General features: G+C 38.3%; 1 protein-coding gene across 4 annotated transcripts; it reads right to left on the bottom strand.

The window, feature by feature from the left end:
- Positions 1-259: 259 nt before the first annotated feature.
- Positions 260-15,533, bottom strand: LOC144658568 (neuronal acetylcholine receptor subunit alpha-3-like). Of its 4 annotated transcripts, none has more exons than XM_078519012.1 (9): positions 15,415-15,533; positions 8,582-8,715; positions 7,313-7,440; positions 6,253-6,297; positions 5,675-5,784; positions 5,178-5,322; positions 3,481-3,736; positions 2,114-2,286; positions 260-1,481 (listed from the first exon to the last, which is right to left on the bottom strand). In XM_078519012.1, the coding sequence occupies exons 2-9, from the start codon at positions 8,652-8,654 to the stop codon at positions 771-773; spliced, it is 1,641 nt and encodes a 546-aa protein (XP_078375138.1). In that variant the 5' UTR covers positions 8,655-8,715; positions 15,415-15,533; the 3' UTR covers positions 260-770. The 4 variants fall into 4 exon arrangements, with proteins under 4 accessions (XP_078375138.1, XP_078375139.1, XP_078375137.1 ...); XM_078519013.1 differs by having other exon boundaries at positions 15,411-15,504; XM_078519011.1 differs by lacking the exon at positions 15,415-15,533 and adding an exon at positions 10,229-10,744.

Below are 15,533 nucleotides of genomic sequence, written 5' to 3'. Positions count from 1 at the left end.
GGGGGGCCTGAAGGGGAAAAATGGGAACTAGGATTTGGGCAAATGTTCACTGGGAAAACGGGATTTGGGTCACTGGGACTGGGAATCACAACGAAAAAATTGGTACTGGGACTTTGATTTGGACAGAATTTGGGCAAACAATAGCCTGGGAAATGGGATTTAGATCCCCCTCTCCTTCAGGACCCTCTTGTAAAAGTGGTCGCTGATTTAAGTTGGTCGCTCACAAGAGTATACGTAACCGCAAGAAGAGCTTCAACTGTAGCAACAATAATCTTAGCAAGTTTATTTTACATAATTTTTCAACTTTAATTCGACAATTCCAATACACATGCATTATTGCCATTGAGTTGTGAATTGTCTCATGTTTTCATTAAATTAAATTAAGTTTATTAAAGTATATAAAATGACTGTATTATATCTTGAATATTACAAAATATAAACTTCCGTATCTTCTCTCGATAGTTTTTATTCTAAAATGCTCGATTGACAAATGACAAGAACGTCTATTCGATTGCTATATACTGATACTTTTTCAACAAAATACTGTAGTACCACAGTCTTCACGAACTAAGAAAACTGCTCAAGTCGAATAGTAACTGTAGGTCAACTGATTCAAAACTTCTGTGTATCACTATGGGAATTTAAGGTGACATAAAAGCTTATGTTGTTGCTCCAACTTCTGCTTGTCGCTAGTGAAAACCAGCCTATAGAGAACTATCGAATTGTCGAAAGCTTAACCATCTCCATTCTTGTCGTAGTCTACCGCCAGTTTACCATGACGTTCCTGCGCCGAATATCAGAACCGTCGAGCCAACCATAACAATTACAAATAAATAGAGGAAGAAAGTGTCCAGAATCTCTGCCACTAGGATCCATTCTTCCCTCTTACCATCATGCTCGTCCTGCTCTTCCACAGCTCGTACCAGTTTCCTCACATAGCTCACTAAATGCTCCTGTTGGTGCAGAAGTGCAGTAATTAGTGCGTTCTGCGACTGCGCGGCCGGCCCGTTGACGTTCAAGTCCTTTTCGTCTTTTTCGTAAATAGGATTCTCGCACCAGGACCCTCTCCTCAGCGAAGCCCGCGAGGGAGCTCTACTCATATTCCTGGAGTTGAGTCCATGCCCCAAATGGAGCATATCCACGGTCAGTTGGTGGCACGCTCCGCATTTTGGCACATTATTGGTTTCAAACAAGTTTATGTTTGCTTCTGTGTTTCTTCGGCTCGAGAAGTTTTGATGATAGATGTTGAAATTCGGGTCCACTGACTCTGCTACTGAAATAGGACGATTTGTTTTCTTGTCTTCGTCCGCTGAATTTTCTTTTTTGCGAGATTGCCGCCGTTTTCTCTTTACTTGAATTTTCAGCAGCTTGCCTAGTCCTTGGATGATTAAACAACGGATCCAGAAAGGAACTTCTGAGAAGGATGGGTTCGTGAAGTAACACTTTAAGACGACAACAGTGGCGATTAATGACAAACCGACCTGCGAGCGGAATAATAAAAAAAGTGAGTCGATTTAGAGCTTTGGTGATCAGTAAAGGTAAAGTCTCTGTCCGAGCCAAGTGGCTCATACAGCCGGAGCTTATCCCGGTTTCCGTAGCATTAAGCGACTAGGTTATTGCTACTCCCCCCTGGATGGGATGCTAGTCCATCGCAGGGTTAATCCCCAGGAGTAAATTCGCCGGTACCCATTTATACACCTGGGTGGAGAGAGGCACTGTGAGAGTAAAGTACCTTGCCCAAGAACACAACGCACACATTTTCGATGAGTGTAAAGCCATAACCAAAGTCACCACTCTGGCCAAATCACAAAGGACACAGACTCACCACTAAACAAATCAAAACTCAAAGCAAATACATGTAGCCGGCGCGAAGCGCGGGAAAAGGTGTACGAGTGAGCGACGATTGGTTTAGAGTTTACTTCTGATTCGTTAAGAAGGTGGCGCGAGTTTTTTCAACCAATCAATAAGCGTAGTAATGCAAAACTCGTCATTTCCTTAGTGATGTGATAGTAATAAATTTTCATACGCGGCGTTTCTTTACCGTTAAACCGTGCTGAAGGTTTACAACCGACTCGTTATCAGCGGTTATACACATTAGTTATACACAACTTACCTCTATCAATATGCTGGTAAAGTAAACACTAATCAGCGGTACCACTTCAGATGTTTGTGGCAAGATGTCTGCCACAATCAACATGAAAACTGTTAGAGCCAGCATGTTGGTTATCACTAGAGTGATTCTCTCCCCAGCCTCCGACGGCAGGAAAAATGAGAGCAGAGACAGAACTGAAAAAAATAGATAGACGAAAAAAAATTAGATTGGCACGAAATTAATTTTTACTCAGAAATCTGCTCCAAAACTCAGCGAAATGGTGGAAGGCCGGTTGAACTTCAGAGTATGAGAATGGGTGTGTTTAGTCAATTTTGACGTCCAACTTACGTTTATATTGCACTAAAGGGAATAAATTTTCCGTAATTCAGTGTTAATCTTTTTTTCAGTTACCAATCTGGTCTGAAATGGGAAGATAAATCTTTTCTATCTTCGATGGTGGCAGGTGAGGGGTGGGGTAGTGTGAGGTAGGGACTCGAAGGGTTCTATCTAAGAAGGGTTCTATCTAAGAAGAGTAGTCCCCTCCACCTTCCCAAACGTGAATTATTGTACCCGTGGGATGTGCCATGCAACTTTAATCTTTAACATACCAACAAATAATATTTTACTTGCCTTTTCTTTACCAATTTGTTATCAATGTTTTGCTTTCTTTTGTAAAGTTCTTATATACTATTGCTATTCGTCAATGCACTTTATATGATCAAATCCCAAGGGATAATAGACTCTGCCCTACGTGTGAATCAAACCAAATTGAAGACGAATTTCATCTACTTTTCCATTGTACTAAATACTGTAGTTTTAGAGATGAATTTTACCAAAAAATAGAGAATCAAATACCAAACATAACACAATTACCTCCTATGCAAGCCACCAAAAAATTAATGAATTCTGATAATTATTATTTAAATACTCAACTTATGAAGTTCATTGTGAGATGCTTATCTTTACGAAATAATCTTCTATCGAATGAAAGTAATGTTACACATACATAATTTCTTTTTTCATTCCTATTACATGATTATTATTGTTATAAGTTTCGCTTTAGTTTAGTTGTACGCTTTTGCAATACTGTATTTACTTATAGTAATGCAAATAAAGCTTGTTATTGTTGTTGTTTAAGGTGTAAAATTTCTTCAACGTGCGACAGCAAACTTAACTTCAGACCGCAAAAGTCGTAAAACCCCTTTAGGATTTAGAAAAAATGGTTACCTGAACCAGATCAAAGTGTCTGTTTGTCTTACTCTGTTTCAGTGTAAAATTCTCAAAACCCATAGCCTGAACAACAGTGCATACAACAATAGCTTCTTATTTTAAAGGGGAATGTTTCTGGGGGTAACCCAGCACCTCCGCAAGATTTGTGTTTGACTTACGTGTGATGAGAAAGCAAGGAACAATCAAATTGACAAAGAAGTACGTCGTCCTTCGTCGAATCTTTAATGTGCACGTGACGTCAGAGTACGGCTCGGGACAGCATTCATACTTGTCTACATTTCTTTTACAAGGAAATGATATCAGATCCCATTCCCCGTTCACTTGTGTCGTCTTTGTATCAGCACTTGGACCCTCAGCGACAATATCAACCCGCCATGCGTCGTACGTCCACGAGCCGAACTTCAGCGAACAAGTCTTTGAAAACAAAATTTAATGAATATTATCTTTTGCCTTTGAATCGAATTGTTTTGAGCAGGGGGGGGGGGGGGGGGAAGCAACTTCCCATACATTCTCTTATATGAATTCTGAGCGATGCTCTCACAACTTGCAAAGCAATCATCGGGGCGGTAGTCAGCGGATCTCTTTACGGCGCATGAGCAGCTCCTTTCTTTGTGAACTTGCCAAAACAATAATAACATGGGACCAGTGAGAGAGTTCGATTATTCTTTTTTTATAGTAATGAAAAATAAGGCTTTCTAATTTTTGTCTTTAAAGCAGCGAAAATTTTTCCGGAAGGGTTCTTGGTGTAAATATGTGGTGTTTGTTATGAAATAAAACCATCATAGAAATGGTAATGAAAACGAATATTCCCGCGCCGGTCGGAGCTATTGTTCTTGCTCTATTGTTTCGAGGTTGTTTGTTGACTTGGTCGTTCTTTGTTTTACCTCATTTACAATCCCCATGTGGGCCAGTTGAAAATCGTGGTACAAACATTTGCATTTCAGCACTGAAAAGTAGCACGGTATCACAAAATTCTGCGTTCTTAAAACTACACGACGATGACGAAATTTTTGGATGAAAACACTGCTTTTAGATTTTTAGTTAAAAGAATTGAATCCCTTTATAATAAGTTATTCCACGGCATGGTAGTCGTGATTGCCATAGCTTCCATTTCGCGGGAACAGATTGCCTGTTGCATCGTACAAAAACCGCTGACTACATCGTGAATTGATCGCGTTGCAAGTTGTGAGAGCATCGCTACTCGGTCCCAGACCTCGTTTCTTTCCCCCCCCCCCTCCCTGGTTTTGAGAGTCATTGGGAAGGAAGAGGGAGGGTCAGCTTTGGAGAAAGCTTGGGGGAGGGGTTATTGGCATTCTAGCCGAGTAAGGATGTACAACTGAGCCGGCAAGCACGTATACATTGCACGTTACGGGCGTGCTATCAGACGTCACAAAAGACTTTAGAACGTTTAATATTTTTGACCCGGCTTGATACTTCTTTTCCAATAAGGGCTTTTTTGTAAAATCACAGAGGTAAAATGTTGTGTGAAAACAAGTCGTGTGTTCGTCGTTCTGTAAATTAGCCAGTACAAAATAAGAGGGAGATATTTTCCACCTTTAGTTGACACACACACAGAGGGCCGGGGCTCTTGCCTTCCGTCAAATAAATGTCATCAAAGCCAAATTATGAGCAATGGTTAAGCAAAAATGTCCTTAAGATTTTCATCAGCCTTTTGATGCATTTTGGGTTCAATAATATGAAAGAAAATAGGGGGAGGGGATAGGGAGGCAGTAATCGAACTTAGTTACCTGTAGAACTTTAGGACCCCTTGGTGGAACTAGTCGCCTGTTTCACTTTCGAGGCTAAAAGGGTTTCAGCTAGTGAGAGGAAACGTGTGCAATCCGTAAATGCCTACCTGCTCATCAAAGGGGAAGTACTGCACATTAATCTTACACGAGCTTTGAAGTATCGTTGGTGCCAGCCACGTGTTTTTACCGTCATGTCTTACTTTTATCTTGGTTTTCATCCTGTCCTGGGCGCCATCTTGGTCTTGATCAGCACTAACAAACAGCCCAAAAAAATATGTATTGGTTATCGTATCAAGGCGAATGCGATAAAGGATTTAGACTACGAGTAATGTTTGAAAATTCTCTCAAATTTCAATAGCCGTTCCTGCATAACACCTTTCCTCGAAGGCGCACCCTGGACACTTTCTAATAAGTCTGAGAAAAAGAAAATTACGATCGCGCGCGAATAATTTCACGTGGGGGGGGGGGGGGGGGAGGTGAAACAAACTTTGAAAGCCGTTTAGTGACTATTGCTCTATCTTGGAGAACAGTAGTGTGATATTAAGATCCGAATAATTAGTGATTAGCAGCAAGGAAATGTTGTATCTGCGTTCTTGAATCTTACTTGTTGTATAGGTAGATATCAGGTTTCCATAATTGGTTCGCGTCAATGTTGACTTCTGTAATACCACCATAATCACTCTCGTTCCAGCGTAATAGCGGATTCACCCATACCTGGAAGAAAAAATGCTAAATCAGTCGGCTTTATAACTGATTTAAAGCAATTCGTAAGAAAACCTAAGACTAAGTTAAAATTCCTAAGCTGTCAAACATGTCTTCTAAACTTTTTAAAATTCTTCATTTAAGCGTAACTTATTTAGGTAAACATAAAAATTAATGTTAACTGTTCTGTTATAAGTTATCAGTCAAATAAAACCTACCTTTCGGAATTAAGAGTGCGTTTATGCCCCAGCTGAATTAAATGGGTCTTTTCGGCGTGATTAACATTTTGTGGAATTATTATTTCATACATTATCTTTTTCTCTATTTGTGATTGTTAAAAGGAATATATCACATTTGGATTAGTGGATTAACGGAAAGAAGCAAATCTTTACAAAACTGAACATAGCGCCACACGCGCGGTTAAGCGTTTATCTAACGAGAAACTGACTGTTTTTCTGCATGTAATGAGTTGAAACGTACCTGTCTAATGAAAAGACTCAATTTTAGAATTTGTTCTCTCTCGACCTGAAAAGGAAAAAACTGTCATTTAAAAAAAAAACTAAGCATTTTTCGGTTAATCAGCGTTAACTTCCAGAGTTTTGATTACCACGAGCTTAAAACTCAGGCACTGTTTTTGGAGTTGTGGAGTAACTGTCGAGTCAGTTGCAATGATAAAACGGTTTTCTCTTGAGTGTCGAGAGTAGTTCGCATTTGCTTTGGTTTTGTTTTACTGCGCATAGTGATAAACTTTAAAAAAATCCCGCGCCACATTCTCGACCAATCAGAAGTAAAACCAAAACCAATACCCGATTCCCTCTATAGCGCGCGCCTGCAGGGAATCACGGTAGTTGTATTCATCAAACCATGCGCGAGACTCAGCAACGATGCACGTTGCTGAGTCTTGCGCATGGTTTGATGAATACAACTACCGTGATTCCTTGCAGGCGCGCGCTATAGAGGGAATCGCGTATTGTGACTGGTTCACACAAGGTTTCCCGCGGATCGTGCCTGCTAAAGGTATTTACGCCGAGTCTTGACTGGTTCCCTAGACTGTTTACGCCCTTTCTAGTTGTCCAGAGTAATAACTTTGGTTTTGGTTTTACGACACTCAACTGAAAATCACTCAAAACTGTCAGTTATCTTATTGCTACTTATTTTCGCAGGACTTAATTTTCGAGATTTTCAAAAAATCGCGAAATTAAAGACCCGCGAAAATTTATTTTAAACGTTTTTTATTGTATCTTTTATGTTAATAACGTATTTTGGCCAAATCGCAAAAAAATAAAGTCCTGCGAAATATGCCCGTTTCATTTTCGCGAAATTAACTTCCCGCGAAAATAAGTAACGATACGGTAGTTGCAATTACTTGATAACTAAAATAATAATTTAAGTGTTGTCCAGATTCATCGGGGAAAAGAGGTAGTTGGTTCAGTTTGGCTTATGTTGAATCGCGTTACAGACTAGACACATATAAGTAAATGCCCAGCTGCGTTACTGACTGGACGCATGCCCTGCTTTTGCGATGAACACTCGGACATACCACATCTATGATCTGGTTCAACGTGACTCCAAACACCACTGTCACGTTATCTTTGATTGACAGGACTGGTCGGCGGAATTTACTGTGTTTCAACAAAAACTCAGTCAGCTTTTCGTCGTAATCGCCATCTACGGAAAGGATAACAGCAATTTTTAGTTTGTAACGGACACGAAATTTTGTTGTAATTAAGAAATAGAAAACATGTTCCGTGTTTCTATCGAGTTATAGAAACACGAGTGGAAGTTTGGGAGAACGAGAAATGCTGTGGGAACACGAGTCGATAGACGAGTGTTTCCACAACTTTTTCGAGTTCTCCCAAACTTTCACGAGTGTTTCTATAACTCGATAGAAACACGGAAAACATGTTTTCTATTTCTTTTAGAAAACAGCACAAAGAAAATAACGCACATCAAAGTAATATTTAGCGCTTTATTTAACATCAAAACGTAGATTCTCTTCACAGAAATAAATCAACTGTTCAACATTTGCTTCAAGGCTAAAATTCACCGTTTTTTGCCAAACAAACAAAGAAAACAGGCCCCAAAGTTAACGTAATTATGAGAAATAACTAAGCCGATGGTTTAACTGAAGTCCAGCACTGGAAGGAGTCAAGAATTGTGGTTTTATTTCGCTTCATCGAACTAACCGAATGGTTTGACGACCGACGCTGCCGATCGCCGATCGAGCGACTCGAACCTTGGAGGTGAAAGTGCATTATTTTTCTGTTAAAAGAAGTTTGACTCGGCATTCTGGACGAATAACTTGTCCTGTTGAGGAGCTGTGAATATTTCTGAAGTGCTACAAAGCCTAGAATGGAGTGAAGTTACGCCAATTCATAAACTTCTTTGAAAGGTCAGCCGCTTCGATAATTTCTTTCACAGACAATTTTTGAATGTGTAGCTGGCTCTGTAAACATCTTACTCGCTTGTTTGATGATAACATATATATGAAGACCCTTTGTTGTTCAGCTGTCTTTTAAACAAAAAGTTCTGCTATAAATGGGATGGTACCTCCCACGTTTCACACGAAATGAAAATTTCTACTTTTGTACTTTTGTAAAATTTGTACTTTCCTTGTGGAGTTCCGAAGTGTCCTGAAAACTGGACATCAAAATCTCATGTAGGAAACCAAAATATGCCATATACTAGAGCCAATATTAATAGATATTCCCGGACAAAATTGTAGCTACAAAGCAAATAAAGAGGATTTGGGAGCATTATAGCTGGGATAAAAAGAGAACGAGAGTCGAACAACGAGAATCAGTGTTACCTTGAATGTTTTCACCGACGTTTGGCATCACCCAGGAACAAATTACCACCAACACGAGAAACATGAGTCGCATCTCAGATATTCGTGATCACTCACAGGCAAACGTTTCTGTTCAGTCGATTAGTCCACGATTTCTGGAGAGAGAATTAGAACCACTGTCATGTACCCTCATTATAATTTTTATCACTATTTTTCTGCACCATTATTTAGGATCTTTAAGCTACTTTTAGAAAGCCACTTCCAGGTCACAAAGGTGAAGCTAGTCTCGCGTTAGCTCGAGCAAGAGAGCATTTGGCGCGTAAAAACGATCGAAACACATTTACGATTAGAGATCAAGTAGATCACTCACCAAGGGAGACGCAGAGGCGACCAACTAAAACCCGCTTTGCAGATCCATATCTTTGGGAGGCTGCATCCTACGTTAGAATAACGACCGTATCTGCCGTCTACTGTATAAAGTACTTACAGAGAAAGCTTTTCCTTACCTCGATTTTTGACTCTGATATATAGACGAAACACAGCAATGGCAATTTAAATTGTGGATGATGTGTTGCATGATAGTTACATTGTAGCCGCTGAAGTTTGCTGATAACTACTCTATTATCAACATATAAACGTTACTTAATCCTTTGAAACGCGTGTGGAACGATAAGACGGTATAACCTGGATAATTTCCCGACCTTAGCTGTAACTGAACTACAGCAACTTCGCCACATTATACAGATATTACACTGATATTCTAGTTAAATCGTCCGGCAATAATGAGATTTCTTTCACTAATTCTGTCGACAGTCGGTTTAAAAAGAATTGATATCACAATAGGCTCATATTAATGCTCGTGATTTATGATCAGAACACCGTAAAGTTCCAAATTCTCTAAAATATCAAGACTGAAGTCGCGAGTTTTTAAGTAAACTTGTTTCTGGTGCCGAGTATCAATACACCAATGTAAACTTGCTAGGTGAAACTAGTTTCTCTTCGGTCATAACTGTGAATTCGATTTTTCATTTCCTTGTCCATGCCTTGGCTGCTGGCTTCAGGTACGAGCGCGAGCATGTTCAAGTTATTTACTCTATGATACAAATAGACTGCAACATGAAGCAATATTTCCAGACTGCTCTATTAGCCTCGGTTCATTTCGGAATTAATTGCACGATGGCTATTTTGAAGTCTTCTTGTGCATGCAGAACTCAGCAGAGAATAAACTAAACTAAAGTCTTTGCATAAAATCTGCAGTCAAAATATTATCACAAGACCTGCTTACCTACTCTTGCCGCGAACTGTAGCGTACGTTTGTAATAAATGGTAATAAATGCGACTGTATTCAAAAAGGGTCCCACTTAAGGCAAGTAAGCCTTTCTAGGATTAATATTGACCATTTATATTGATTAATCTTCAAAAGCATCTTTCCAAGCAGCCAAACAATTCTTGAGATGTAAATAAACAAACTTTACCTTCCTGTAAAGGTACCAGAAGGTGCGCACTGATTTGAGAAACGACAAAGTTTTGACGTTTAGATTTCGTCTATGCTGAATCCTTAGAAAAACTTTATCTAATAACACTTGGTTTTCAAGGAATTCAGCGAAACACTTTTGAATTTCTTTCCTAAAACGGCTCATTTAAACGAATGCTAAAACAGGTACCTACCATGAGTTGTCTTCGTGGTTGATTTATCAGAGCGTGAACTTCCCGCCTGCGCTCGGATAATCATATAATGTCTTTTAGCGTTTAGCTTTCAGTAATTGTCCGCAAAACTGAATGAAATCCAGTTCTTATCCGCGACAGCTTGGAGGTCCTCTGAGACTTTTAGGGTTAAAGGTGGATTACCGTTTAAATTCCGGCTGTGAGTAAATTTCATTTAATTAAAACAAGACATGATACGCGCAGTGCGCGCATTTCAGTGAAATGTATGTTTGTTCGTTGCGGCTGTATGGTTGTTTCCAGACTTCTTCAAATAGACCAAGCATTAGAAATATATCTTACAAGTTAAATTATGTGCCTGGGTTTTCGTAAATTTACAGTTTTCCTGCGTTTTCGACACCAGAAAAAACTGAGTCGAGTGCCTCTTCGTGATTCAGCAAGCCGGGCTGAACATTGTTTGTGTTGTTTATCTTAGATTTCACGCAATGTCGCTATGAAAATAAAACTCCCGCTAATTCAATTGCATATTTTCTCTTCTTGGTTCCTTTTTGTTCACAAAACTGCTCATAAGAACCACTTTCCATAGTTTTGGTAAAGCAGGCGTTTATGTGTTAAATTGTTTGTTGTCACTGCCTGTTGTTGTTTAATTTTTGAATGGATTGATTACGTTTGGAATGGACTGATTACGTTTGGAACAAAAGAGCAATAAAAAAATTAAAAATAAATTTTCCAAATAACACGGTTCGGTAGTTAAAATTCTCTGCTTGGATGTAGATTCTTTTTACAGCAGTTGATGCAAGCCGTGATGTCCTAACGACAATAAACTAGCACACGCACTCTTCATGTATAATTACTGGCGTTGACAGACAGTCAGATTAGTTGTTCTTGGCCGCTTCCAGGCGTTTATTTCAGCGGCACTTAGTCTTGATAGACAAGCCGTGCCAGTGGACAAGTAAAGCGAGTAAGTAAGTACTCATAACTGACCACTTGGTGAGCTATTTGAAAATATTTACATGAAACACTTGAATAAGTGCCAGATATATTTACATCCACATTGATGCTTTACCCGGCTCTGACTTGTTCTGTTGATGGGTTTTTAATCGTTTCAAGTCAGTTATTTTTTAGCTTGAAGTCCATCAGTAACAAACCAACAAGTCTTTCGGCAAAATTGACGGAATTTTCAAGCGACAAATTTACTGGGTTTTTTTACAATTCAAGAACATCAAATTAAAAGTGCAGGAACTAATATTTTTTATCATATGTATTTAATTAACACCAAATTATTTTTTATCGCCGGATCATGAAATACCCGGAATTATATGTGTAAACAAATGAAATTCGCACATGGTACATCTGTTTATCGCCACTTAACTTACAGAGGCAATCTGCAGTTCGTATGTTAGTTTTGCCTCGATAGCTCAATCTGTTTCACCGTTGAGGAAAATTGCAAATCCAACATATTAAATTCGAGGATGCAGCTCTATTCTGAACCTTGCTACATTTTTTTTAAAAAAAGTATCAATGACCAAATCCTTTTCTTATCACGAAATGCAGCGAAATAAAAACAAATGAAATTGGTACAGGGTGTTGTCTTTTCTTTATCAACTGAACTGTGGGTAATCTGGAGATTAAGATAAAACTGGGTTCCTGTTGAAACTTGAAACAAATTGTATGAAATGATACCAAACAGGTCACAGAAACTGATTTAAAAAAAAAACATGAATATATAAATAAATCTGAAAAATAAATTACTTGTCCGTATTAATATCTATTCCTGTCAGTTAGTCCCCGTCCACACTGTAAGTAAATGGTTTAAAAAATCGAGGCCAACCAAAAATGGGTCGAGGCCGTAGGCAATCGATCACTTATTTCCAATAAAATTGTACAATCATATCATGTTTTCCGGTTTAATTATTTCCTTCGTCTAATTACTCGTTAATTTGGAAGCATAGAATTCCTTGTTTTTCATTAATTTTTATGACCTGTGCTGCTTTAATTCTGTATTTGAGAGTCTTGACGTTTCTCAAACTTGAATGAGCATATAAAATAAGTCGGAGAAACACAGACAATATGGCATTTAGGTTAATATAAGCAAATGGTGTTCATTTCCGCTCCTTCGGCTTCTTTTAATCTTAATTATTAGACGTCTTATGCATTGCGTCAGATTGAACTTTTATATTATATAATGACGGGTAACAAAACTTACTCCACATACTGGAAAGTTGCAAAATAACACTGAGTTGGCTGTTTTCCTTGCCGTTAGTTGTATCTTATACAAACAGTAAACATTTTCAGTATGGGTTAGGGTAACTACCAGGGATGTATATTTATTTGGTCAGCCATACAAAAGTAAGATCATGTATTAACTGATTTGTTGTAGGGAAGGAGATCTGAAAGGATGACATTACAGTTTTCTCAGTCATATATTCCCCATTTCACTTTGAAGGGGCCGGAGGTCGTTAATTGAGGGAGACGCAAAGGATAAAAAGATACTTATTTTCCCAGCGGGGGGGGGGGGGGGGAGGGGGGTACTCCGGCTTGTAAACGACGGGGATGATCGAATGGAGGTAAATTTTAGGACCCCAAAAAATCCCTTAGTCTTCCAACATAACCCAAAAAAATCCCTGGACCAAAAATAGCCCCCCAAAAAAATCCCTTGTCAAATTACCCCTAAATTGCCAGGAGGGGCAATAATATAACACAAAGAAAATCATAAAAAATGAAACGCTTGCTCGTGTTTGTTTATTCACTCATACCATAAATACGACAATGCCGCGCCAAGGCACTTAAGTTCGTTTTTAATACCCAAAAAATCCCCTATTTAAATCAAGTCACCCAAAAAAATACTTGCCAAAATTTCCGACCCAAAAAAATCCCAGAATCGAAAATTTCAAACCCAGAAAAATCCTTCGATCATCCCCGTCATTTACAAGCCGGAGTACCCCCCCCCCCGGGCTTATTTTCTATACCTTTCATATGTAATATTTTTCCGTTGATCGCTTATATGCGTACGGCAACCCAGAAGGGTCACCAACCATTTTTGTTTTCGTTTCTTTGTTTTGCATTTCTGTTTTAATGCTTTTGCTTTTGCTTTTTGTTTTCATTTCTGTTTTAATGTTTTTCCGTTTCCTTTTTGTTTTTGTTTTTATATTTTGTTTGACCAGCCGTTTTTGTTTTTGTTTTAGTTTTTTTCCTTTTCCTTTTTGTTTTTGTTTTTGTTTTTTTTTTATTTCATTTTTTTACCAGCTGTTTTTTTCATTAGAATATTCTTCTGGTCTGCAAAAAATATATTGATGATATATTTTCCCTATGGAACATAGACAAAAAAGACATAAATCTGTTCCTAGAACTAGCAAACAATCACCATCCGACCATGAGATTTCAGACACAGAGATCACTTTTCTGGATACATACAAGGGCGAAAGATTCAAGAGAAGATATATCCTCGACGTGCGCACACATTTCAAACCGACAGAGTCATTTCAATACACAGAATTCTCCTCCTGCCATCCTCCAGGAGTCTGAAAAGGTTTCATTAAAGGCGAAACCCTTAGACTTCTTAGAACAAATTCTTCAAAAAAGACTTTTGAAGAAAGCTCTACACAGTTTAAACGAAGTCTGTGGGCGAGGGGTTATCCAGATAACCTTTCGGAGAAGATTCTGTCAGAAGTTAAATTTAGCGAAAGAATGTCGGCTCTACAAAATAAACAAAAGACGCGCAAAAAGAATTGTACCTTTCGCCCCTCAGTGCCTAATCTTAAGAATATTTTAATGAAAAAGTGGCACCTAATAGAGAATCAACCAGTGCTAAGAGAAATATTTAACTGACGACCCTCCCATCATTTCTTATAGAAAAGGGAGGTCGTTAAAGGATATACTCGTTAGAGCAAATCTTTGCAGGTCTACAATACAAATGTTGACCAATGGGAGTTGTGTTTAGCCTGTCTCTTTTACTTGCCATCATTGCATAAAAAAATTAAAATAGCTGGTAAAAAAATGAAATGAAAAAACAAAAAGGAAAAGGAAAAAAAATAAAACAAAAATGAAAAGCAATGAAATAAAATATAAAAACAAAAACAAAAGTGAAAAGGAAAAATATTAAAACAGAAATGAAAAACAAAGAAACAAAATATAAAAACAAAAATGAAAAGGAAAAACATTAAAACAGAAATGAAAAACAAAGAAACAAAAACAAAAACGGTTAGTGACCCTTCTGGGCCGGAAACAAAAACAAAAACGGCTGGTGACCCTTCTGGGCCGCCGTATTATATGCGGGTGTATGGGCAAAAAATTAAAAGTTGGTTACGGCCCTTAAAAAAATCTTAAATAGTGATAAACAGCCGGACGCGGGTTCGAGGGTTACGACCCACATTCCGGCTGCATGCGTACGTTCGAGTCAGTCAAGTAACTGTATCCAGATAAAATTTTCGGCTGGCCAAGCAAAAACTCATCATTTACAAATTCTCTCGTTTAGTGGACGGTCAGTTTATTTTAGAGCATTTGGCAGGATAAAAGCCAAAATATCGATGACTAGCGTTTATTATCATCCGTGACAGATCAAAACAAGCAACTGATGATATGACGTAAAAACATTTCCTGATTTTGGAGGAAAGCTGTATATGGAAATTTAGCAGACTTCATTCTGAACAGAATCTTGTTTATTCTCTCACCGATTAACTCTCTTTTGAAAACGTGAAAACATGTCGCTTCGTGACTACTTTGTTTGTGTTTACGAAGAAATCCATGATGACGTCATAGACGTGCACGCAAATGCAAGGCCAACAATAACAACAAATTGTAACAAAAATAAACTCAGGAAAAGACGGTGAGCGCTCTCAATTAGAACAAGATGCAAATATTTACAGTCCAGTTTGAAAAATATTAGGAAGTGATAGTCTTTTCAATTTACTTGATTGAAGATCGACTTTGGCAAAGCTCTAAAAACACGACCCCCAGATTTGGAGGGTCTTTTTATATAATAATTGGTAATTTGGATATAATTGCCTTCTCCAATATTCGACCCAGTGTGCAAAAACTTTACAGTTATAACAATTTGAAACAGTACATTTTCAATTTAACAAATATATTTCTACACTTAAGCGTAATATCCGATTATATGGAGACAGGGGGCGAATCATGTATATATGGTTATTAAAAGACCGAGCACAGAAATATCAAGGGTATCTACCTACAGTATATCTTGACTTGACTCAATATCCCAGTCACAATAAAATCTTCATTCCGGCCAACAGCATTCTTTGCCGTCTGTTAATGCAACCACGATTCTGTTGAGTTATTTCACAGATCGCCT

This window comes from Oculina patagonica, chromosome 6, assembly GCF_052425735.1.
Source record: "Oculina patagonica isolate OP01 chromosome 6, crgOcupat, whole genome shotgun sequence".
NCBI lineage: Eukaryota > Metazoa > Cnidaria > Anthozoa > Scleractinia > Oculinidae > Oculina > Oculina patagonica.
The sequence above is the reverse complement of the archived record's forward strand: the minus strand, read 5'-3'. Positions and strand labels throughout refer to the sequence as shown.